This window comes from Cornus florida, unplaced genomic scaffold, assembly GCF_030987335.1.
Source record: "Cornus florida cultivar Cherokee Brave unplaced genomic scaffold, ASM3098733v1 CherokeeBrave_3.0.0_Hap2_Chr02, whole genome shotgun sequence".
Lineage (NCBI taxonomy): Eukaryota > Viridiplantae > Streptophyta > Magnoliopsida > Cornales > Cornaceae > Cornus > Cornus florida.
In genome coordinates, this window is record NW_026775572.1 from 39,572,802 (window position 1) to 39,599,799 (window position 26,998).

Here is a 26,998-nt window from a genome sequence, read left to right on the forward strand (position 1 = left end):
CTTCTTTAGTCAAACCTTTTTTTTTTTATTTTTCTGAATGGTAATCAAACACTAAATTTACTATTCAAAGTTCTCTCATTTTTCTTTTCTTTTTTATTTATTTTATTCTTCTTCTTTTGTTTTGTGTTTTTCTCTTCTTAAAATTTCTTATTCTTGCACTCATTTATGATGTGTATGAGCACTAACCCTTTTTTTTTTATATATATAATTTTTTACTGCCTATTTTTGCTAATAATGGCACAATATTTGAATATTGACTACTGCACCGTTACTGCACTTCTATATTTTTGGCTTGCTATTTTCCATTTTATGTCAAATGAAATAATAATAATAATAATAATAATAATAATAATATTCATGTTCAATATGTCCCACTGAAATAAATTCATATCTATGTGCGTGAGTTGGTATGCGCTGCAAATCAAATTTATTTCCTCAATTGTCAGACATTGTCAATAAAAACTTTATTCCATAATAACTTTATTAGCTCAGCATGTTTCCATTCAGCTACAATTTTTACAGTGGCATTTGTGATCAGCACCGCAGACGGTGATGCAAGGGTTAGGACACGTAGGACAATCACCATTCTTGGAGCAAGGGCCGTTGCCAGCATTAATTTTGGTAGAAGCAGCGTACTTCAGTTTCTGATTATTGATGTTTTTCACAACCCATTCATTATGCCTCCATCGCTCTGATACTCCTTCTTCAGTTCCAGGGACAAGTGAGAGTGCCAAACCTATCATACAGTCTTTCAAATTAGTCACCTTCATGTCACACAAAGGGCTAGTTTGGTCTTGTGGAATGAATTGAAATGGAGGTGGAAATAGAATGGAATGGGAATGATAATTCTTATTTTATCGTTTGGTTACAAACATGGAATATGTAAAAATAGAATGTTCATTCTTATTCCACTATTTGATAAGAAAGTTGGAATATAATGAATTATTTTGTTTCTTGAAAGTATATTTTATTATTAGTAAAATATAATTAACTAAAAAATTAACATATGTAAAAATAAAAAGAGAAAATAGATGAGATAGAGAGAGAAAATAGATGAGAAAAAAGAATTGAAAAGGAAGGATGAGGTTGAAGACTTGGCAAATTAGGGCTCTAGTTCGTCTTGCTTCTTTGCCCAATCATCAGAGACGTCTTACCAAACATGAAACTAGGAAAGAGTGGTTATGGATTGTCTTCCTCTTGTTCAATTGATCTCTAGCCCCAAACTCTCTCCAACATCACCATCAATTTCAACATTGTCAGCATCATCGTCGTCTGGAAAGTGTTCCATATTACGGAATTTCTCAACTAGATTCCCGAGATAAAGACGAATTGGAAGGTGATCGAACAGAGGAGAGGCGTCGCCAGAGAACAACCTTAGATCTCACCCGCCCGACGAATTTTTCGATCATCTTCTCCGGCAACGTTCTTTGAAAGTTTTAATAACAAAATCTTCAACAATTGCATCCTTTGAATCAGAGAGGGAGATATATATATATATTCCATGGTATATAGTGACGTGTGAAGAGAGAAAAAGGAGAGAGAGAGGGTGTACAATGCGTAATGAGAGGAGAGATGGAGATAGAGTCTGCCAGATCTGTAAAAAATAATGCGTATGGGTTTTTTTGGTCTTTGTATTTTATTATTTTAATTTAGTGGAAATGGAATGATCATTCCACAAGTCCAAAAGAGGAATGGTCATTCCATTTAAAAGTTAGAATGAGCATTCCAAGAGAATGGCCATTCCACTTTTAAAGTTGAGGAGGCCTCGGACGACATGGGCCGGATCCGACTCGCAAACACAACATTCAGTTCGTATAGCTGGGTCGGCCCATATAAAGACACTGCCATATGGGCCGAACGGGAATAAGCCCATCAAAGGTGACCAGGGCTTATGGAGGAATAGGCCCAGATCCAGCAATCAGTAAATATCTTGAAAATATCTTGTAAATATCTGGTAAATATCTATAAATAGGATATGGAATGGAAAGGAGAGGGATCTTTTGGGTTGAGGTGTAAGAATTCTAGAGAGAGAAAGAGGAGAAGGAATTTCTTGCATCTTCAATTGGCGCCGTCTGTGGGAAACGCATGGAAGTTTGGTTGATCAATGAGGAATATCGAATGGATTCAAACCAATTCGGTTGATCGAGACTCGATCTTTGGGATTTGAATCCAGATCTGAGCGATTGTGACCTACTCTGGAGGAATTACAATTCTTGAAGCTTTGGCAGGAGTGACTTCAGATCTACGCAACAGCGAGTTGTTCGATTGTGGCAGGATCTGACAGATTTAGAGTTCAGACAATTCAGATCTCGAAAACAGTGAGCATAATTCGGAGAATTAGAAGCCAGATCTAAAAATTCCTACTCACGAAGCTCGGATCTACTCGCGAACTTGAGATTAATGCCTTTACTCCGTTCGGGAATAATGATAGGTGAAAGCTCCAATCCGATGGAGACTGTCCAGCAAACAAAGCTTGAGGAGTTGATGAACTTGATTGAAGCTCTCAAAAAAGAGAATGCAGAATTGAAAGCTGGACTGCAACATCGGCAAATACCTGCGGTTTCGCATCCACTTCCAGTCGGAGAAGGAGGTGTTCAATCTAATATCGCGCATCAAGGCGAACAGGACGAGAACAATCAGTCAGCTCACCACCGTGATGAAAGGATGATGGACAATTTGCCGCCAAATGTTCATCGAGTTGAAGATCACGAGGGATCGACTCACGTTGTTCCGCAGCGGGAAAGGTTCGACCGAGAGGAAGTGATGGAGGCTGATCGCCGTCGAATAGCGTCGCCTTGGCAAAGAGAGTTCATAGAGGAACGGTCGTTCGATCCGTCTTACCGGCCCTCCATGGTTACTATCACTCATCACGGTTCGGAGGGCAGAACCGTAACTCACAGAGCTACCGCTGGACTCCAGAGAGAGAATGAAGCTCTCCGATCCGCAGCTCGGACGGTGGATTCACCATTCACCGACGAGATCTTGAATGCCCCGCATCCAAGGAAGTTTGCTATGCCAGTCTTTATTCTGTTCGACGGAACGACCGATCCGATCGATCATGTGTATCATATCCAGTTGAAAATGGCCCTGAATACGGAAAACGACTCTTTAATGTGCAAATGTTTCCCTACAAGCCTGGCCGGACCGGCGCTCAGCTGGTTCAAAAACTTGCCTAGGAGCTCCATTGGTAGTTTCAAAGACCTGTGCGATCGGTTCATAAGCCAGTACTATGGGAACAAACGCCCGCCGAAGGACATCTCGAGCCTATTCACGATGAGGCAGCACAAGGATGAACGTCTCCAGGCCTTTCTTACCAGGTTTAATCTCACTAAGAGTATGGTGATCGAATGCCACCCTTCTACGGCAGTTCAAGCCTTCAAGTTAGCCATGACACGCGGAACTCCGTTTCACACCAGTCTGGTAGTGAACACGCCGACTACTATGGATGAACTCAATGAGAGAGCCGATGGCTTTGTGCGCCTAGAAGAAGAGGAGGCAGCTAATGCTCGGACAACGTCGCTTGTGTCGACCGAGGAAAAGTCCAAGGCAAAGATCAGGCAGAAGCAGGCTCAGCCGCAGCGTCAGACCTCTTGGAAGGCAGAAAAAAGGTCCAGGGAGGAAGAGTTGATTACTCCGCTGAAGGTCACTCTGGCGAGGCTGTATCAGGAGAACAAAGACAAGTTTCATCCACCACTGCCAATTAGGCAACCCCTCGAACAGAGGGATCAAACTAAACATTGTGCTTTTCATTCTGATTTCGGTCATCAGACTAACGAATGCAGGAACCTGAGGAGGCAAGTGGAGATGTTGATAGCTAGAGGGGAGTTCGCGAGTTATGTTCAAGGTTCGGCGATGGAGCAGAATCGACCGGTGGAACAAATAAAAAGGAGTCATAAACAAAGCTCCCACAATTCACAACCAGTTCGTATAATCAATGCTATCCATGGTCGACCCGAGCCTAGTGAAGAGTCAGATGAGCTGCTCCGGGTGCGCCTGCGGCAGGCGCAGATGAAGAAAAGGGTCGGCAATGTGACTACTCTACACCAACAGAGCCCGTCGATGCAGATAAAGTTCGACTGGACAGACCTGCAGCGTGTTCAACTGCCTCATGACGACCCGTTGGTAGTCAGTTTGACAGTGGCAGATTGCTTGGTGCGCAGAGTTCTGATCGATCCTGGGAGCAGTGCGAATGTCATGCCGAGGGACACATTTGACAGGCTCGACATTAAACCAGAGAGACTCAAGCCCACCGAAAATCCCTTGTTAGGGTTCGATGGGAAGAGGGTGGAACCCGTCGGGATGGTGGAAGTGGAAGTTCAAGCTGCAGAACGAGCTCTTATGGAAACTTTTGTGGTTGTGGAAATTCACCCCTCGTATAATCTCCTGATGGGAAGAGGATGGATTCACAGAGTCCGAGGTGTACCCTCAACTCTGCATCAGGTCATGAGGTGCCTCGGGCCCGATGGAGATAAAGTGATAGACATTCGGGGGGATCAGGTCGCAGCCAAGGAGTGTTATTCCGTCACACTAAAGCATGCTGGGAAAGGAAAGGCGCCCGTTCGTTCGGCAAGCCCCAGATAGCAATTACAGGAACCTCCGCTCGAGCAGAATAGGGTGGAGGAGTCAGTCGAATTGACCGAGGAGCCCCTTCTGGATGTGCAGATCGATCAGTCCAGGCCAGAACGAACTACCAGAGTAGGTATAAGACTGACCAGAGAAGAGCAGCAAGAGCTAGTGGATTTCTTATCCCGCAATGCCGACGTATTTGCATGGAGTCACCTAGACATGCCTGGAATTAGTCCCTCCGTATCCTGTCATTCCCTGAATGTCAATCCCAATTTCAAACCAGTGAAACAGAAGCAGCGAAGATTTGCTCCAGAACGTAATCAGATCATAGCGGAAGAAGTCGATAGGCTGCTTGATGCGGGATTTATCAGAGAGGTGCACTACCCTGAGTGGTTGTCCAACGTCGTTGTTGTGCAGAAGAAGAATGGGAAATGGCGAGTATGCATTGATTTCACCAATTTGAACAAAGCCTGTCCGAAGGACAGCTTCCCGTTGCCTAAGATTGATCAAATGGTGGATGCCACCACTGGGTATGAGCGTTTAACCTTTCTGGACGCATATTCAGGTTATAATCAGATTCCTATGGACCCCGCAGATGAAGAAAAAACTTCTTTTGTCACCGAGCGAGGAACATACTGCTACAAAGTTATGCCTTTCGGGCTAAAGAATGCGGGAGCAACTTATCAAAGACTTGTTAGCAAAGTTTTTAAGAATCAAATGGGTAAGATTGTGGAAGCCTATATTGATGATATGGTGGTAAAGAGTAGGAAAAAGGATGATCATCTGAAGCATCTGCAAGATGTATTTGATGTACTAAAGCGATATGGGATGAGGCTCAATCCGACCAAGTGCTCGTTCGGTGTGAGTTCCGGACAGTTTCTGGGACACGTGGTCAACCGCAGGGGCATCGAAGTTAGCCCCGCTCAAGCAGAGGCTTTGATTAAGAATGCCGAGCCAAAGACGATCAGAGAGGTGCAAGCCCTCACAGGACGAGTAGCTGCATTAAGTCGATTTATTTCAAAATTGTCAGATCACTGCAAACCATTCTTTGACACGATTCGGAACCATGGAAGGCAGGTCTGGGGGGATGAGCAACGACAAGCATTGACTCATTTGAAGGAATATATGCAGAATCCACCAGTCCTGTCAGCCCCAGAACCGGAAGAAAAGTTATTTCTATATCTTGGAGTATCTGGTGTCGCGACGAGTGCCGTTCTGATTCGTTGCAAGGAAGGGGTGCAATACCCGGTATTTTATGTAAGCAAAACACTGACGGAGGCAGAAAGAAGATACTCAAAGGCCGAACGGGTGGTACTTGCCCTTGTAAATGCAAAAAGAAAGTTGAGGCATTATTTCGAATCCCACCCCATAGCTGTTCTAACAACTTTCCCAATCAGAACGCTTATGCACAAGCCAGAGCTCTCGGGCAGAATGACAAAGTGGGCCATAGAGTTGAGTTCATTTGACATAACGTATGAGCCGAGAACAGCTGTTAAGGGGCAAGCGGTAGCCGATTTCCTACTAGAATGTGACACCAAAGATACGGAAGAGGACCTTAGATGCGGCTCTTGGAAACTTTTTGTGGATGGCTCCTCTAACCAGATGGGGGCTGGGATTGGGATCAAACTGCAAACCCCAGAGGGTACTTCCTTGAGCCAAGCACTCAGACTTGAATTCCGAGCCACCAATAATGAAGCGGAATACGAGGCGTTGCTAAATGGATTAAAGTTGGCCAGAGAGCTACAGATCAAAAGTTTGACAGTGTATAGTGACTCGCAGCTGATTGTTCGACAGGTAAATGGTGAGTACGCGACCAAAGATGACACGATGGGGGCATATCGTTCTGCCGTTCTGCATAGAGCCAAGGACTTCGCAAAGATCGAATTCATACAGCTCCCGAGGGAACAGAATGCAGATGCAGACCGTTTAGCATGCAGTGCTTCGAGTTGCGGTGAAACATTGGCGAGGGTGATTCCAGTAGGAATAGTGACCCAGCCCTCTATTTTCGAAGAACCGTTGGACTCTGACCCTTGGCAAGTCAACGTCATACCGTATGAACCGAGTTGGATTGACCCCATCATTACCTATATTCGAGATGGCGTTTTGCCTATGCAAAGGGATGAAGCTAGGAGACTCAAAAAGAATGCTGCCAAGTACGCCATCGTGCGGAACCAGCTGTACAGAAGGTCCTACTCTGGCCCATACTTGAAATGTGTCACCCCCGCGGAATCGCAGCAGGTATTGCGAGCTATTCATGAGGGTGTGTGTGGCAATCATTCTGGGGGGCGATCGTTAGCGCATAAAGCAATGACACAAGGGTATTTCTGGCCAAACATGTCAAGAGATGCGGAGGAGTTCTCTCGAAGGTGCGATAAATGCCAACGATATGGACCATTGATCCACCAACCACCTGAAGAATTGCACGTAATGGCCTCGCCATAGCCTTTCGCGCAATGGGGGATGGATGTGGTCGGTCCTCTGCCAACTGCAAGAGCTCAGAACAAGTATGTGTTACTGGCCACGGATTACTTCACTAAATGGGTGGAGGCAGAACCGTATCCTAGCGTGACTCAGACTCATGTGAGACGATTTATTTGGAACAATATTATCTACCGTTTCGGTGTTCCCAGATCAATAGTCATGGACAATGGCACAAACCTCGACAGCAGGCAAGTAAGAAAGCTGCTGGAGGAGTATGGAATCAACCAGAAGTTGGCTGCAGTAAGTCATCCTCAGGCCAACGGACAAGCAGAAATCACAAACAGAACCATTTTCGCCTGCATTAAGAAGAAGCTGGAAGATCATAAGGGGAAGTGGTTGGATGAACTCCCGAACGTTCTATGGGCTTACAGAACCACCCCAAGGCGGCCGACTGGGGAGAGCCCGTTCGCAATGGCGTATGGCACCGAGGCAGTTATACCGGTTGAGCATTTAGTCCCCACTATCAGAAGCTTAGCATGGAGTCGAGATCAGAACGACAAGATGTTAAGATTGAACCTCGATATGATAGACGAAAGGAGGGACGCAGCGGCTATAAGGCTAGCATCGTATCAGCAAGTGCTGGCGAATAGTCACAACAAGAGAGTAAAACACAGGGATTTTGCCCCTGGCGATCTGGTTCTGAAAAGAAAGGTGGGGATGGTCAAAAAAATGATGCCACCCTGGGAAGGCCCATACAGAATTGCAGAAGTCATTGGCAAGGGGGCATATACGTTGGAAACCATGGTGGGAAGGTTGGTCAGCAAGCCCTGGAACGCCACGTCTCTGAAGAGGTACTACCAATAAAAGCTAAGTTCCGGCTTCAATTGGATGTTGTTTGTTGTCAATCAAATACATATGAATGAGCAAGTTACTGAAATTTACAAAAAAAGAATTTTCTTTTCCAACGGTCTACTATAAAAACTTAAAGCCAAGTGGCAAGTGGCATTCTAGCCGAGCGCCAGGCACTTAAGCAAGATAAGTGGCAGCTGGCACTATAAGCCGAACGCCAGACACTTGCTAAAGACTTAAAGCCAAGTGGCAAGTGGCATTCTAGCCGAGCGCCAGGCACTTAAGCAAGATAAGTGGCAGCTGGCACTATAAGCCGAACGCCAGACACTTGCTAAAAACTTAAAGCCAAGTGGCAAGTGGCATTCTAGCCGAGCGCCAGGCACTTAAGCAAGATAAGTGGCAGCTGGCACTATAAGCCGAACGCCAGACACTTGCTAAGAACTTAAAGCCAAGTGGCAAGTGGCATTCTAGCCGAGCGCCAGGCACTTAAGCAAGATAAGTGGCAGCTGGCACTATAAGCCGAACGCCAGACACTTGCTAAGAACTTAAAGCCAAGTGGCAAGTGACATCCTAGCCGAGCGCCAGGCACTTAAGTAAGATAAGTGGCAGCTGGCACTATAAGCCGAACGCCAGACACTTGCTAAAAACTTAAAGCCAAGTGGCAAGTGGCATCCTAGCCGAGCGCCAGGCACTTAAGCAAGATAAGTGGCAGCTGGCACTATAAGCCGAACGCCAGACACTTGCTAAAAACTTAAAGCCAAGTGGCAAGTGGCATCCTAGCCGAGCGCCAGGCACTTAAGCAAGATAAGTGGCAGCTGGCACTATAAGCCGAACGCCAGACACTTGCTAAAGACTTAAAGCCAAGTGGCAAGTGGCATCCTAGCCGAGCGCCAGGCACTTGCCATAAACAAACACACGGCAAAGCTAATAGAAAAGAAAAAGAGAGAAGAGATATGTATGTATTGAAGATAAGTTGAATAGAGCACAACACATAGGGAAAAAGAGTTCTGTCGTTTCATTAATATTGAGCATTGAGTTTACAAAAGAGAGATGTCCATCATTACAAAAAGATATGGAATGCAAGAATTCAAAGGAGCCCTAGCTAGACGCCTCAGTACCAACAGCATCCTGGTCGTGCCGACTCGCCTCCTCGGCCCCAACAGCCGTCTCACCTTCATGAGGTGGGGAATCAAGGTGAATGACTGAATCGTTCGGCTGGGGTTCAGCGTCAGCAGTGGCTATGGAAGGAACCACGGTTGACGATTGAGGAGCGGTCAGTGGCAGAGCGGTAGGAGGAGCTGTGATGATCCTGGAGGAAGCAATGTCCTGGCACTCATCAAATATACGCTCCGCTTCGGTGGGTTCTGGGTCGACATAGACCCCCAGAGGTTCGATCCCCAGGTCCTTGTCTACCTCATCCGGAGTGGAGCTGGTCTGTCCCTCATCCGGAACCCGGTCGGCGAAACCCTCCCGGAATCCTTGAGCATACCTAAGAGCACCGACCCTTGAGAACCGAGCGTGAAGGGCCAGCATCCCACCACCCACTCTGCTGATCGCGTCGATCAGAGCGGTACGCTCGTCCAGAGCTCTTTTTTCAAAAGCCATCCGAGCAGACTGTTCATCAGCTAGAAGGCGCTGGAGTTCTGCCTTCTCTTCTCTAATTGATTCCCGCTCGGTCTGCCAGACGCTCTTCTCAAGCTGGAGGGCGTCCTTCTCATCCTGAAGGGAATCATTCTCCTTCTTCAGGACATTTCTCTCTTGCTCGGTTTTGTCAAGCCGAGCCAGTACCTCGGTATTCTTCATGGCGAGGAGGTCGTTTTCTTTATTAGCCACCTCCAGGCTGTCAGAAAACTTACGGGCCCTGGCGTTCCCCATCTCCACCTGCTTCTGCATGGCCATCATTCCGAACAATGTCTGCATAGGTGCACATTAAAAACGGTTAAGCCAATAGTCAGGTCGGGCGAAGGCAAGACCAAATAATATGAGAGAATGCATGAGTTAGAAAATAAAAGTCACCTCCATAGCAGATTGGGGAAAGCGGCTGAACACATCCTTCTGGGAAAGGCCCTTTGCCGCCTCAAGGTCCTTCGGAGTCCACATGCTCCTGTAGTAGGCCATAGCGGTCTGGCCATCCTTCAGCATGGTCTCGTTCGGTTTCACGAACGTCCCATCCGTTCGGGTGTACCGAGGGGCCCATGGCGGTAAGGTGGGGATAGAAGAGGGGCCTGAAGCAGAAACAGAGCCACCAGCTGCAGCAGGCCCAGAGGGAGCAGGAGCTCTGACCGCTCGGTGCAAGAGAGCACCCGGCCCGGAGACCCGGGTCCTTCTAATGAGAGGCTCCTCCTCAGGATCGACTTCACTATCAGGATGAGGCCTTTTGCCTCGTTCTTTGTCCCAACCGCCCCCCGCAGCAGCAGGAGCTATGGTAGCTGGGGGGGACGCGTTCTGGTTGGCAGCAGGGGCGCTGGCAACAGGGTTAACAACCACTGCGCTCGGGGCAGTGTCAGATATGGTGGCTGAGGAAGAAGCTGACGCTGGAAAGGAGGTCGCCCCAGTAGCAGGAGTGGCTGGGGGAGTATTTTTCTTCCTGCCAAAAGAAGGAATCTGAAGTCTGCTCATGTTGTAGCCGAGTGATGAGAGCGCTAAGAGGTTGTCTGAAGTGAGGAGATCTGAGCAGGAAGGAATATCGTTCAGAACGTATTTCTTCAAGTAGTTACTCCTATCCCTGCAAACACTATAGCTCAAGTCATCACAAGGTATTCCCAAGGAACGGCATAAGAAAGTGCAAAAACGAGGAACGCATGTTTCGCAGGGGCAGTCATGTTTATGAGATTTGAATTTCTTATAGGAGGAGACAGAACAGACACCAAAGGCGCTCGGGATTGGGTAATCCTCTGCAGCCGGCGAAGACCAAGCCCCACTAATGCCCACTATGCTATCCCTCCAACCCTTCTCAGATTTTATTGTGTCCGTACATATGGACATCTTCTCGAACGGGTAGAGGTGGTAGAAGGGTTTGTTAGTACGGATCTTACTGACCTTATAGCACAGAAGGAGGTCTATGAGGTCGAGGTCCAAATTTCTGTCACGCATCAACAAGAGCATAACAGATATGATTCTAAAGAAGTTGGGGTTGACCTGCAGAGGGGATATCCCCAATCTATTGAAGACATAACTAAAGAAAGGGTGCAGAGGGAACCTAACAACATTCAATTGAAGGTTCGTGAATAAGACTTCGCCGGGCAGGAGGCCGGCGCCGGTCATAATGTTAACATCCTGGGGGCAAACCCTAACTTCGATGTTATCAGGAAGTCTAAGTCTCATACGAAGAACATCCAGATCTACAACCATGGTGGAAGTGCTAGAAGAATCTAAAAGGGGGTAAATGGAAGCCTGCCGAAAGTAAAAAGAACGAAACTAACTTCGGAGGACTGCAAGATCGCTGGAAGAATGACTCTTGAAGGATTTCACCAGAAAAAGCTTAGCACTGTTCTAGAAAGAGAGAGACTTGGCTGATAATGGAGACGGTAAAGGGAAGTGAAGTGGAATTCTAGAGCATTATAAAGGCGAGGGGGCCCGAGGGCCGAAGCGTCGGGAAGGCGAGAAATTCCTCGAGCCCCGGAACATTGATTCTGGATCTGACCGTCCGCTCCCCCACGTGGTTATCTCGAGCCGTCAACATCATGATGAGACGCCATCAATAATTACCCCTTATTAAATAAGGGGCAATTATGGGGGCAGTTGAGGAGGCCCAGGACGACATGGGCCGGATCCGACTCGCAAACACAACATTCAGTTCGTATAGCTGGGTCGGCCCATATAAAGACACTGCCATATGGGCCGAACGGGAATAAGCCCATCAAAGGTGACCAGGGCTTATGGAGGAATAGGCCCAGATCCAGCAATCAGTAAATATCTTGAAAATATCTTGTAAATATCTGGTAAATATCTATAAATAGGATATGGAATGGAAAGGAGAGGGATCTTTTGGGTTGAGGTGTAAGAATTCTAGAGAGAGAAAGAGGAGAAGGAATTTCTTGCATCTTCAAAAGTGGAACACCAAATAAGTGAAAGGAATGAGAAAGTGGAATGGTCATTCCATTCTACCCCATTCCATCACATTAAACTAGGCCAATACTACTCTATATGGTCTCTTTGTCTGTGTGTGAGAGAGAGAGAGAGAGAGAGAGAAATGAGAGACTGACCAAATGCAGTGACCAAGAGCATGGCCAAGAAAAGCACCTTGAGAGAAGCTTGCTCCATGTCTAATCTTTTGGTTTGTGTAGTAACTTATAAGAATTATTGCATGCTGTAGGTTTTTTGTCCGGTGTGGTATTTATAATTAAGAACTTTGAAATTTTTAGTTCTTGAAATTCCACCATCAATTGAATGCATTAATTATATATTTTTTTCCATATATATCTTTAAAGATATAGATTTTATAAAATAGGAAAAATTATATTTTGATGACCAAAATTAAACATAATTGCTATATAGTGACCTTAAAGTCAAGAAAATGTGAATAGTGACCAATCTTGAAACTTAATTGATATTAAGTGACCATTTAAGGATAATTTGGTCAAAAACACTTAAAAGTTTAATAAACATTTTAAAAATAAATTTTAGATGACAAAATTGCCATCCAATATAAATAATATTCATCCTCCTCCTACTCTCTCTCTCTCTAATTCAACGTTTTCTTTTTTTCCTTTTTAGTTTATAATTTACCAATTTAAAAAATTAAGATTTCTTTATCACCATTATCTTTTTTTCACCCTTTATCTATTTTTCAAGGCTCTCAACCATCTAATATTTTCCTTTTTAGTTTACAATTTACCAATTTATAAAATTAAAATTTCTTTATCAACATTATCTCTTTTCCATCCTTTATTTATTTTTCAAGGCTCTCCAGCATGAACGCTCATAACATTTACAGTGGCAAATCATACTTTTGAAACACCTTTAACAGTTAGTAAAATTATGAAATTAATCAATAATAGTCATTATTTCTTGAACTATAACTAAATAGTATTAAAAATTCCTAAAAATTACAATCTTATATCTTAAGAAAGATCTCTCAGACAAATCAACTCGTAAAGTATAATAACTATACCTTGAAAATAATGAATAAAAAGAAATCTCTTAGAATCTTGAAGAAAATGATGTTTCAATTAAAATATGATTAACGTTCATGTACCTTTACGGAGGCTTCCAGCCTATGCAAAGTATTCTAGTGTCAACAATTACAAGAAAAAAAACAACGAGAATTTTGTAGAATTTGTAGAAGCAAATGTTAATTCTCAAAGAAGTTGATGGTAAGCAAAATTCTATTGTTTAACCTCTTGCATTAAAGGTGATAAAGTTGTTCATACTTTGGTCTCAAAAGTTGCACCTGAAAAGATTTCCAATGATACAACTTCAGAGACTCATTGAAAACATGGCTGATGGTTTGGAAAAGGTGATAGACTTGAAATTAAATTGTTGATGATAAGGATGATGACAATGTTAAGCCATCTAGTGAAAAAAATGCTAAGCCATCAAGTGTGGTGCTTGCAAACACTTGTTATTCAAGTAGTAGTAACACAGACTCACGCTTGAAGGACAAAAATGATAGGGAGTCAGGAGAGCTTGAGCCAATGGTCACGCATGCTAAGGGTGTTGGCATAGTTAGCCTTAAAAATAAGGATAATTTTCATATTGAAAGTCATGCGAGGTCTATCTTATAGCGTGCACATCCATGCCACAACTACTTCATTGAGCAAGCTAAGCATGTTCAGTACTTTGTTTCTGAATCATGGTTCTGTGATTGGATATGGGATTCATTCTTTAGAGGAAAATACCAAAAGAATGATTTGGATTTGGTGATTTTACTTCAATGGTGCACACTCATAATCAATACTTTGGATATGCAACTGATGTCGTTGAACCCAACGAACATATTCATGGGCTCTTAGTCTTTCCTAAAGCTGTTGTCATGGTTGCCGGGCAAGCATTAAGGGAATGTTCCATGTGGTACAAAATTTTATTTATATTAATATATGATTAATCGACTAGGTTTTTTAAAGTAGAAGGGATTGATGTAGGACAGATTTTAAAAAATATTTTAATTAGATTTTTTATTTAGTTTTATTTTTATAATTTTGAGAGATATTTTAGTTTTAGGCAATTTTCTTGTATTTTTAGTTTTCTTTTGCTATTAATTAGGTTTATTTATGCTATTAGTATCCTTTATAGTTTTAAGGTTTTATTTATTATGAAAATCATGTACTGTAATAACATAAAAATCATTCAATTTTGTCATTGATATTTCAAAATTTTAGTTTGTGGAGTCTAATCGCTTCCGTTACTATTTTTCATATTGATAGTCAATATGTCAAAAAATAATAATATATTATTAATATATAGTAAAAAAATAATATATTTATTCTTGTTATATCAATTCAAAGGTTAGATAGACTAAATTCTATTTTCTTTGATCCCATCTTTATAAATCCAATCCACCCATATAAATTTCTTTCTTGTCTGCAACCACCAAATAATTTTAATATATCTATATAAAAAAAACATTACAAAGATTCACATTATTTTATTTTATTTTTCTTCTGTTTCACTCTCAACATATCACTGAACGCTTGTATAGGAATTTCATATCGCGAATAAAAATATTAATTTTTCAGAGATAACGAAATTGAAAAGATTGAGTATAACATGGATCAGAGAGAGATAACTGGTGGTGGCGGTGGCAGACGAACAATATAATAAAGTAATGAAGGTTTGAGGTGTTATTATATATATATATATATATATATATTCCCCGCAATTACGGGGATTTCGTCCATACATATTTAAATAATTGATTCCCCATGATCACGGGGATCACGGGAAGGCGTAAATAAATAAATATATATATATAATAAAGTAATGAAGGTTTGAGGTGTTATTAAATATATATATATATTAATTCCCCGCAATTACGGGGATTTCGTCCATACATATTTAAATAATTGATTCCCCATGATCACGGGGATCACGGGAAGGCGTAAATAAATAAATATATATATACGGGGATTTCGTCCATACATATTTAAATAATTGATTCCCCATGATCACGGGGATCACGGGAAGGCGTAAATAAATAAATATATATATACGGGGATTTCGTCCATACATATTTAACTAATTGATTCCCCATGATCACGGGGATCACGGGAAGGCGTAAATAAATAAATATATATAATTGATTCCCCATGACCACGGGGATCATTCCCCATGATCACGGGGATCACGGGAAGGCGTAAATAAATAAATAAATATATTTATTTATTTATTTACGCCTTCCCGTGATCCCCGTGATCATGGGGAATCAATTATTTAAATATGTATGGACGAAATCCCCGTAATTGCGGGGAATTAATTATTCAAATATAGTAGAAGTGTAGAGAGCTAACTCATAAGGAATGCATTTGGAAGACAATCAAGACAAGTTCTATCCTAATTTGAATATATTTGTATAAATAGGGGAGAAGTCCCCAGTAAGAGAAACACGCAACCTTTGCGCTATTGTTAAGAGAGTGGTTTTGTTGAAAAGAGCCACAGAATAACCCATTTTTATAACCCATTTTCTTATCTTTTTAGTTTTCCATAACGGTATTATCTTCTTTTTAGTTTTCTCAGTATTTTTCATGGTACTCAAATAGAAAATTTTGATTCGTACAAAAACCAAAATATTTTTCAAATTTTCAATTCTTTGCAATTTTTCTTTAAATTTTTCTCTTTGTTTTTGTTTCTGGAGTCACATAGATCATTACTTTTTAGGACGAATGGCAAAAAATCCCCCCTTGACCTTCACCTGTTAGCAAAAAAACCCCTTTGTGAATTGTTTTAGCAAAAAATCCCCTCATAATAGATATTTTAACTGTTGTCTGTCTAAGGGGTTATGTTTTGAACGAAAATACCCCTTAAGCAGTTCAACAATTTTTTTACCTTCTACTACCTCTCTAACCTCTCAATCTCCTCCATCCCACCATCCCTACCACAACCCACCTCCGCCACTGCCACCACAAGCCACCTCCATCCAACCCTTCTATATCTTTCCACTCACCGCCGCCTCCACCACCAAAATGGAAATTAGGCTCTTGAAAGGAATAACAATATCCATAAACATAATTTCTCAACTGTTCTGCTCTCCATAAGCCAAATGGGTGTACTTGTAAGGTTTAATTTATTCATGTCACTTACGAGTCAATGTACCTGGACATATAATGAGATACATAGACCACTCAGCTTCAAACCTTCCATAGTTCATGTAACAACCCACTCCACCACATGGTATGATATTGTCTGCTTTGGGCCTGAGCCCGCACGGTTTTGCTCTTGGGCTTCACCCCAAAAGGCCTCATACCAATTGGAGATGATGCACTTACATATAAGTACTTCACCTTTCCTCTACCCAGGCGATATGGGACTTGTGTACCCGTAGCTCGCTAGTATGGTAGCCTGACAGTGTCTCTCGCACCCGCCCACGGTACACCCACCTACAAGGTCATCACAATCCACCCCCTTTGGAGGCCCGACGTCCCCGTCAGCACACTTCCGGCTGGGTCAGGCTCTGATACCATTTGTAACGACCCATTCCAACACATGATATGATATTGTCCGCTTTGGGCCTGAGCCCGCACGGTTTTGCTCTTTGTCCGTGGGTGGGTGTGCCGTGGGCAGGTGCGAGAGACACTATCAGGCTACCACACTGGCGAGCTACGGGTGCACAAGTCCCACATCGCCTGGGTAGAGGAAAGGTGAAGTGCTTATATGTAAGTGCATCATCTCTAATTGGTATGAGGCCTTTTGGGGTGAAACCTAAGAACAAAACCGTGCGGGCTCAGGCCCAAAGCGGACAATATTATACCATGTGGTAGAGTGGGTCGTTACAAATGGTATCAGAGCCTGACCCAGCCAGAAATGTGCCGACGGGGACGTCGGGCCTCCAAGGGGGGTGGATTGTGATGACCTTGTGGGCGGGTGTGCCGTGGGCAGGTGCGAGAGACACTGTCAGGCTACCACACTAGCGAACTATGGGTGCACAAGTCCCACATCGCTTGGGTAGAGGAAAGGTGAAGTGCTTATATGTATGTGCATCATCTCCAATTGGTATAAAGCCTTTTGGGGTGAAGTCTAAGAGCAAAACTGTGTGGGCTCAGGCCCAAAGCGGACAATATCATACCATGTGGTGGAGTGGGTCGTTACAAATGGTATCAGAGTTTGACCCAGCCGGAAGTGTGCCGACGGGGACGTCGGGCCTCCAAGGGGGGTGGATTGTGATGACCTTATGGGCGGGTGTGCCGTAGGCGGGTGCAAGAGACACTGTCAGGCTACCACACTGGTGAGCTACGAGTGCACAAGTCCCACATCGCCTGGGTAGAGGAAAGGTGAAGTACTTATATGTAAGTGCATCATCTCCAATTGGTATGAAGCCTTTTGGGGTAAAGCCCAAGAGCAAAACCGTGCGGGCTCAGGCCCAAAGCGGACAATATCATACTATGTGGTGGAGCGGGTCGTTACAAATGGTATCAGAGCCTGACCCAGCCGAAAGTGTGCCGACGGGGACGTCGGGCCTCTAAGGGGGGTGGATTGTGATGATCCTATGGGCGGGTACGAGAGACACTGTCAGGCTACCACACTGGCGAGCTACGGGTGCACAAGTCCCACATCGCCTGGGTAGAGGAAAGGTGAAGTGCTTATATGTAAGTGCATCATCTCCAATTGGTATGAGGCCTTTTGGGGTGAAACCCAAGAACAAAACTGTGCGGGCTCAGGCCCAAAGCGGATAATATCATACCATGTGGTGGAGTGGGTCGTTACAGTTCAGACCTTCTCCACACTACACAGGTTTCTCTGATATTAGCAGAAAAATCACCACTCACCCATCTTTCATGGTAAGCGTTTCGACCCAACAAGAGCCCATTTCAACTCAGGATGTGTCGATTCAGAAGACCCATCAAACCTTACAGATACACCCATTTGGCATTTCTTTGATTTAAGCTTGATTTCATGCCATTTTCTTGATGGGTGTGTTTTGAATTGTTAAATTTTTTTAGCCCTTTTTGTGATTTGGTCAAATTGTTGTGTAATTGTGTTTCTTCATGTTTGTAGATTTTGGTTATGTTTGCTTTTTCTGTCTCTTTCTTATCTGCCTCTCATTCCCAGCTTTGTTCACTTTTACATAGGCATAACCTTTTCAATTTCTTCTTTTTTCTGAAGTAATTAATAGATGTTTTGCACAAATTTGCAATTTCCTCGGGTTATTAGTTTATATTGAAGTGAATTGATTTGATTCCTAATTTGTGGGGCTGTATGTTACCACATCATTATTCTCACAGTGGATGGAGGTGGATTGTGGTAGCAGTGGCAGAGGTGGGTTGTGGTGGCGATGGTGGGATGGAGGAGATTGAGAGGTTAGAGAAAAAAAAGAAAAAGAAAAAAAAAGGCTGTTAGAACTATTTAAGGGATATTTTTGTCCAAAATATAACCCTTTAAACAGACATTAGTTAAAATACCCCCTCATGATAGTTGAGGTGGGTTTTTTGCTAAAACAATTTACAAGGGAGGTTTTTTGCTAACAGTTAAAAATCGAGGGGGGGTTTTTCGCAATTCGCCTTTAGTTTTTATCATTATATCAAGGGCAAATTCTAAAAAACCCCTCTTTACTATTACCCAGTTGCGAAAAACCCCTTATGAATATTTTTGTCAAAAAATTCCCCTCAACTATCCCAAGGGTTGTTTTTAACTAATGCCCGTTTAAGTGTTGTCTGATGGAATTTTTTAGATGAAATTATCCCTTAACAGATTATTCTTCATTCAATTTATTTATTTTTTCTCTTTTCTCTCCCCGCATCAAGCAGACCTTCTTATTTCTTTAAACACAAAGGTAACAGTAGATTGAGAAACCCAATTGCGGAATCAAAATGATTTTCGAGTAGTAGGTGGTGGGATCAAAACAATATATGATGAGATGATAAATACATTTCTCTCAAACTAAATTATTTAAATATCCTTTATAATTAGATTATTGTGAATTGAATAGAGGGCAATGATGTCCTTTCATATTAAAAACTTTTATATTTTTAGGTCTTTAACTTGAGTACATCAACTACAACAATTTCGTCTCAAAAAAGTTACTTTGGGTATTTCATGTTCTCGAAGTAAGTAAATTTTTTTTTAAAAAAAAAAATTAGATTTGAAAAAGAAATTATGTTACTTTTTAATTGCCAATTTTAGTCCAACTTACCTCATAGCATAATTAGGGGTGTCAATTCTTACCGTCCCGCCTCATTAATAACGGATATGGAAACACTTTTTATACCGTTGGGACGGACATGGAAACAATGGCATATCTAAGGTAGGACTGGGCTGGGGCTCCAGCCCACCCTAAAAAAAAAAAAAAAAAAAAAAAATATTACTATGGATAATTTTAACCCAGCCCCAAAAAAAAATTATTATTAGTATTAACCCACCCAAACAAGCCCAATCAGTTAAGCCACAATACTAAAATAAAGGCCCAAGCTAAACAAGCCCATGCCAAACAGACCTTAATAAAAAAATTTCCTTAAAAAATTATGTTATTAAATTTATGTTTAATTTTATCCCACCCTATCCATGCAAGGGCTAATCCAGAAACCCTAATAAAAAAATTTGCTTAAGAAATTATGTTATTAAATTTATGTTTAATTTTAGCCTACCCCATTGACAATTTTTGGATCAGCCCTTGCATGGATACAAATTTTGAATCCATCGCGGGTCACGGGGAGGGTAAGGGTTTATTTTACATATCCGCCGGGGCCTCGCTAGCCCGCCCCGCCCAGCATATAACTATATTTAATATCTATATATATATATATATATATATATATATATATATATAACTTAACTTATTTTATTGGCTTATTACCCATCTCTTACAACCCTAACTTCTTATATATATTTACTGGCTTATTACCCATCTCTTAAAACCCTAACTTCTTATATATATACTTATTTTAGTGGCTTATTACCCATCTCTTACAACCCTAACTTCTTATATATATATATATATATATATATCTTATTTTATAATTTATTTGATCTATTCTTCTCAAGCAGAGGCAGAGTACGTGATTGATCTATTCTTCGTCTTCTTCTATTCGGACTATTCAACCAAGAAAATTATGGAAGACAGAAGGAGACACCAGATCAATTTTTGAGCCAAGTAAGCCTATAATAAATAGCTTAGAAAATATTCAATACAGAATGATTTGTATTTGCCTAACTCTTACATGATAAAGGTATTTGTGTGTGTATATTTATATGTGGAATCAGATCTTCTCTGGTACAAATTCTGGTGTTGTAAATATGCTTTACACATACAACATATTAAACTAAGTCAGCAAGATAATTATTTCAATAACTTTCACAAAAAAAAAAAAAAAAAAAAAAAAACCATACGGGTGGCTGCAACACTATTATTTTGTTTTTATTTTTGATTGATTTAGTGGTGACCCAGTGAAATATTTCATTAATATTTTTAATTTTGTTGGGATTCATAATTACATTTATGTTGTGCCATTCCTAGGCTTTCCACATTTAAATAGCAGCAGCTTTAGTCCCAAAAGGTGGGAGAAAAAAATTTGTTAGCGGGGCAGGCACGAGGCACAGTATTTCCCAACGGGGCGGGACTGGACATGAAAATCCAACCCGTCGCGGGTCATGGGCCGAGCATACACTTTACAAATTTTAACGGGGTGGGGCGGAATTTAGGGAAACCCGCCCTGTTGCCATCCCTAAGCATAATTAATTTAAAGAAAAGAAAGAAATTGAACTAAGGAAATATGGCAAATTATTAATTATTTTTCTTAAAATAATTAACTGTTATAAACTTATAATGGCTGCTAAAGATCAAAGGCACTAAAGGAGTTCTTGAGTTGCATTATTTTTTCATCTTCTATTCCAACATCACAGTGGATTTTTTCTCTCCTATACGGTTGTACTCAATTTATTTTAATAATTATACATAGCTTAAATATGATTTTGTTGGCTTTCCATTTTTTATTTTTTTTTGGGAATTTTTCTTAATTTGCTACTTCACATACCTTGCTTGATGAGAGAGAGAAAAGAGAAAAAATAAATAAATAAATTGTCTAAAAAATAATCTGTTAAGGGGGTAATTTCCTCAAACAATCACTTAAACGGACATTAGTTAAAAACACCCCCTTAGGATAGTTGAGGGGAGTTTTTTGCCAAAATATTCATAAGGAGTTTTTTCGCAATTGGCTAATAGTCGAGGGGGATTTTCTGCAATTCGCCCTTATATCAATGAACAAATGCCTATCTAATTATATATAACAGATGTAATCTTAAGTATCTTTGCGTTAGAGATCAAGATGCAATGTGATATACATAGTTCATTACCTTATATTCTAAAATGAGTCCCATTATATTTGACATATAGGTAGCCACATAGACTTGGTGAAGTAATAGGTTTTTATTTGTCGGGCGAAATAGCAGTACTCTAAATTTAATCTAACGACCCACATACAAAGTATGGATAAATTCCTATATATATATATATATATATATATATATATATATATTATCTTAGGTTTATATATTTGACACATTGATATTTATATATTAAGGTAGGGTAGTAATATTAGCACTCCACAATAGTACTATGGCCCTATTTTACTGCTATTAATAAAATAAAATGTCCAAAAATCCTTGTTTAAAGTTGTAACGGGATTCTACCACATCTCTTGTTCCCATTTTTTAAACCTTTGCAACTTTGTATGTATTTGTATTCTTTTGCCGCAAGAAATCCTTTCAGAACAATCACAAATCACAACTTTGTATATATTATTTATTTGTATCTATTTGTATTTATAGAGATGCTATCTTCTTCTTTTTTCTTTTTTCTTTTTTTTTTTTGGAATATCACATATATGAAATTTAGAGATTTGTATATTAAAGTATGTTTGGAGCACGTACAAAGGAGCCTATTTATAGGCTATTATGCAACGGCTATACAATTGTGATTAAGATATAATCACGGTAAGAATCAATATATATATATACAATGGTTATAATAAGATACACAAAATCTTTATATTAACATCCCCCTCAAACTCAAGGTGGTAAAGCAAAAACCAATTTGAGTTTGGAAACTAATTCCCGAAATTTGCCTTCTGGATGAGCTTTGGTAAAGACTGTTGGGATTTATATACCCTGGCATAGCAAATTCCTATTTGGATTATAGTGACATATGTTCCTTATATATTTGAAATATTTATGATTTATATAATTGGTGAATTCAATGTATTATGTTTCGATTCATTATAGAATTGATAGTGTCCATTTGATTACAAGAGATATATATATATATATATATATGATGGCGATCAATATATGAATATAAATAGTGATCATAAATTGTTCATAGTCGGTAATTATGGATGAATTCATTATTAACTAAGACTTGAACTGGATTCGTATTAGGTTGAGATATATTGCGAGAGACGTCGTATGCAATTGCTCCCTATCACCGTTATGGCATTTGACTCTTAATCATGAGAGAAGTATAGACTCTTTTATTAATTAGTAATTACTTTGATTTGTTCGGCAAAATCTTCGAAATCCTTAGACCGGCACTTTGGGTAATTATGTAATTAATAATTAGATGGTTATATTTTCAATATGTGCATCATTGCTACTTGTATTTATTTTGTATAGATTATGGTTGATCACAAAGTAAATTCGAAGGCCTTCGTGTATTTTTAGACAAAAATGATTTATTATATATTTATTTATTTAAATTATTATTTTTGTCAAATAAATGTTTTATTGTGATCAAGCCGGAAATAATCAAAGGTACCAAAAAAAATATATTAATTAAGTAGTCGGACTGATGACTTTATTTATCCGATAACTAATTATACATAGATGGGTCAAAATGCTACATTGACTTAGAGGTTATTTATTATTTAATTGGAGTTCAATTAATTTCTTTTAGTGGAGTAGAAATTAATTTATGAATTAATTAAATTGAGTTCATGGATCGGGTCAATTATTAATTCATTGTAGACAAGAAAATAATAAGCCCAAAGGATTCTCACTCATAGCCTAAATTGATATTGGAATCCTATTAGATTTGAGATATAGTAATTAAAGATTGAGAATGATTTAATGTTTCATTTTCTTATCTTTGTGTTGCCTATATATACATGGTCCATGTATATTTTAGGGGGACTTTTGGAAGAAAAAGGGATATATATTTTCTCTCTCTAAATTTAGGGTCAGTGGTCTTATCTAATGGAGGCTCCCACAAGCCTAGTTTTCTAAAGTCATTCATGGAAGCTTATGGGTGATTCCTAAAGGTAAAACCATTACCAAGAAGATGGAGATCCAAGGAGAAGACATCTAGCAAAGGGATCTACAATAACTGAGAACATTCACTTTAGAGGAAATATCTAAGGTTTACTCAAACCTTGATGAAAGTTTTCAATCTATTAATTGAATGACAGATCATATTTTATTTTTGCATAAAACTTGTTTCTATGTGATGAATCAAGATCTATGTATAAAAATCCTTCAAAAAGTTTTTAAAAACTTGCACGTTTCCCAATAGTGGTATCAGAGTATGGTTTGATTCATTACTAGAGATCATGTTTTTATCAAAATCATCATTCATGGATCCATATTATATTTGCATATATTTATATTTATTGATGTATGTTGATGTATGATTTAATATGTTGATATATATCGATACATGATGATGTATGTATAATTGTGAATGGACGATGATGTATGTTTGGTCCATGGATGAAGTTTATTGATAAGTGCTTAAATGTTGCACATTTCAGCACCTAAGTTAAGGTATTTCAGTCTTTGCATCTATCTTAATTTTATGTTTTAGTCCAAATTTATGTTTATGTGTATTTCAGGGCAATAAAGTTAAAATGAGTTAAGAACGGTCCAATTAAGCCTTTTTGGAGTTAAGCAAAGATTTTCAGACAATGGCACAAAGCGGTCAATTTCGGGCCTTTGATGATGTTCCCAAAGATGGAGAAGCAAACCAAATAGCCCGGGGCAAAAATGGAGCTGAATAAGGCTTAAAGGAATTTGTCAACTCTGGGGGGATCGATCCCCAGGGTGGGGGATCGATACCCCAGGACTTAGCAACATTACAGTTTTTATTTAATTTTTGAGCTCATTTTGGGAACTGTTGGGCTTTAATGAGATTGTTACTTAAGGCCCAATGAGCCATTAGATTAGGGTTAGTTTTAGTTTTTATTTAGGTAAAGATTATTAGAGAAAAGAAAAGAGGTTTTATATTATTATTTATTTTTCTGTATCGTAGTATCGTATTGTCTCTCTGGAAAAACACGCGAAGAAAGGGAAAAAGCAAGAACAGGCTAGGGTTTGGAAGAAAAGTTCAGAGAAGATGAAGCAGATGATGGGGATTGTCCTGTCTTCGACTCCATCAACCATGAGTGGCTGATTCTTCTACTTTGGGTTGGATAAACCCTAAGCATGTAACCTATTCTCTCTCTCTTTTCATACTTTTTGGGGATTAATTTATGTAATTAGTGTATAGTCTTGAATATTATGAATTAAATTCTTCCAATTGATTATCTGTATTAATCTCATATTGTCTTATGTGTGGTTGATTGATAAACAAATTTTACACATGAATTCTTTGTTAATTGATTCTTGTGATGGCTATGCATGGTATTGCTTAGTTGTAATTGTGTTTCAAATTGATGAAAAATGCTTCCATTTGATGGATGGTACTACATGTTTAGGTTAATTTGTTGTCTAATTAGTTTTAAATTCATATTTAATTAGTTTAATTTAAGTTTAATTAATTTAATTGCAATTCAATTATTAGGTAAGTAGACCATCCATACTTATGTTTGAATTCCATACTTTTTGTCACAATTGCATTATCTTCTAAATTAATGTGTGTTAAATTTGTAACTTGGATTGATAAATCATGCTTTGAATGGGTGAATTGCACTACACTTAGTTTAATTGTCATTAGGTAGTTGATTCATGCTTGAAATTGATGGTTTGCACTTTTCATTGCACTTGTTAGCCACATATAGATTACATAGTATTATTTCCCCAATTAGTTGAAAGTGAGTGAGTTAGGGAATGTACTTAGTGGTGAATCCTACACCCTAAGTCTCTTTCCAATCTCTTAAACTCTATTTCTTTATTGCAATCATTTAGTTTAAAATTAGTTTTAATCACAAACAAAACTCTTTTGGCAATCACATAAGCACTAAAGTAGAATTCAATTCTGGAAAACCTATAATTGTTTAGATCTCTTGGGACGATCCCTGCTCACTTCATACTCTATAGTATAAGTGTTTAGTGGTTTTATAAATTTTAAAATATGGTGCCCACTTGACATTATTTCTAAACCTAAAGTGTTGTGCATTATTTTGTGCACATGCTCGGTCGCACCATAGTTTTGGCGCCGTTGCCGGGGATCTAACGGTTTTGAAGAATTGAATTAAACATTAGTTCTTTGTTGATTGTCTACTTTTAAGTCATTTTAATTTTTAATTTTTTTTTTTATTTGATTTGTCAATTAGGTACTTGAAGCAAAGTGGAGCAAACGCTGGACTTAGAAGCAATTAAAAAAAAAAATTGAAGTTGCTTAAGGACCATCTGTAAGTTCTCTTTAATTTTAGTACTTTAATTGTATACCAATTTGCATGCTGTGGACAGCCCAAGTGGAGGCTTAAATTGAATTGTTTTATTTTTAAGTCCAAGCATACCTTCTTGTAGAAGGCATCGGCCCGTGTGGAGGCATTTATTTGTTTTAAGTGCATTGATATTATTGAGGAGTTTGGGAACATCGTATGTGGAGGTTGAAATTTTGAAATGTTGGTGTGTTGACTTGTTCTAGTGCATGCATGGTCGTAGATCACTTAATCGTCCTCTTGCTCCTGTAAATCAAAATCTCGAAATTTTTCTTCGGCGTTTAAGAAGTAGTACTAGGGATAGTCATCTTAATCTTTCAAATTTTGATCTTCCATCACCTTTAATGGAAGATCCAATTGAAGATCCCATTATAGATCTTGGTCATGTGGATCATAATGGTGTGCACCACCCACCACAAGTTCATATTGTGGATCCTCAAGGTGTGCATCCACCCTTGGGAATGCCACAACCAATTAATCATGCGGTGCAACAACCTAATCTAGGGATGCCAAGGCCAAATGTTGTTCCCCCAATTGGTGAGCAACAACAACAATATGTTCAAATGGCATACCCTCAACAAGGTCAAATGGCATATCATCAACAAGGTCAAATGCCATATCCTCCTCTCAATCCTCTCAATCCTCCAATGGTCTTTAGGGATCGTTACACTCCAAATCAATATAATGCACCTACTTGCATTCAATTGCCAAATTTTCATGCTCATCATTATGAGATTAAGGCTTCCACCATTAACATGTGCCCCCTTTTCTATGGGTTGAACAATGAAGAGCCTTATAAACATTTAGATAAGTTCTTGGAAGTTTGTTGCACCGTGAAAATCACGGATGTTTCGGAAGAAGTCCTAAAAATGAAGCTTTTCCCTTTCACTCTTCGGGATAAAGCTAAATATTGGTTCAACAACTTGCGGCCAAATACAATCACCTCTTGGGCACAATTGCAACAAGAGTTCTTAAAAAAGTATTACCCCGCAAGTCGAACTGATGCCATGAGAACTTCCATTTGTGAATTTAAACAACAAGAAGGAGAACCCCTTCATGAAGCATGGGAACGTTTGAATGACTTGCTACGGAAGTGTCCACATCATGACATTCCTAAGTGGCAATTAGTTCAATGTTTCTTTTCAAGTTTATCCGATGCCAATAAGGGCATTGTTGATGCTTTTTGTGGCGGAAGCTACATTGAAAGAAATGAAGATGAAATTTGGCAACTTTTCAAAAAAATGAGTGAAAACTCAATGCATAGATCTTCATCATCTAGGGGTAGTCACCTAACACATATGGGAGGAAAGAAAGCTATAAATCAAATAGACTCTTCCATGGAAATTGCCGCTGAGGTCAAAAATCTTACTCAAAGGTTTGATACATTCCTTTTGAATCAAGGTCCGGTAACTCAATCATAT

The 26,998-nt window shown here is 39.9% G+C and overlaps 1 protein-coding gene and 1 non-coding gene across 2 annotated transcripts; both read right to left on the bottom strand.

Moving 5' to 3' along the window:
- Positions 1–503: 503 nt before the first annotated feature.
- LOC132296094 (uncharacterized) lies at positions 504–10,082 on the bottom strand. Its single transcript, XM_059794335.1, has 3 exons — positions 9,853–10,082; positions 9,586–9,750; positions 504–764 (listed from the first exon to the last, which is right to left on the bottom strand). The coding sequence occupies exons 1-3, from the start codon at positions 9,976–9,978 to the stop codon at positions 504–506; spliced, it is 552 nt and encodes a 183-aa protein (XP_059650318.1). The 5' UTR covers positions 9,979–10,082.
- Positions 10,083–26,581: 16,499 nt separating this feature from the next.
- LOC132297758 (small nucleolar RNA R71) lies at positions 26,582–26,688 on the bottom strand. The gene has a single exon (XR_009479397.1). It is a non-coding gene; the product is annotated as a small nucleolar RNA R71 (small nucleolar RNA).
- Positions 26,689–26,998: the final 310 nt, after the last annotated feature.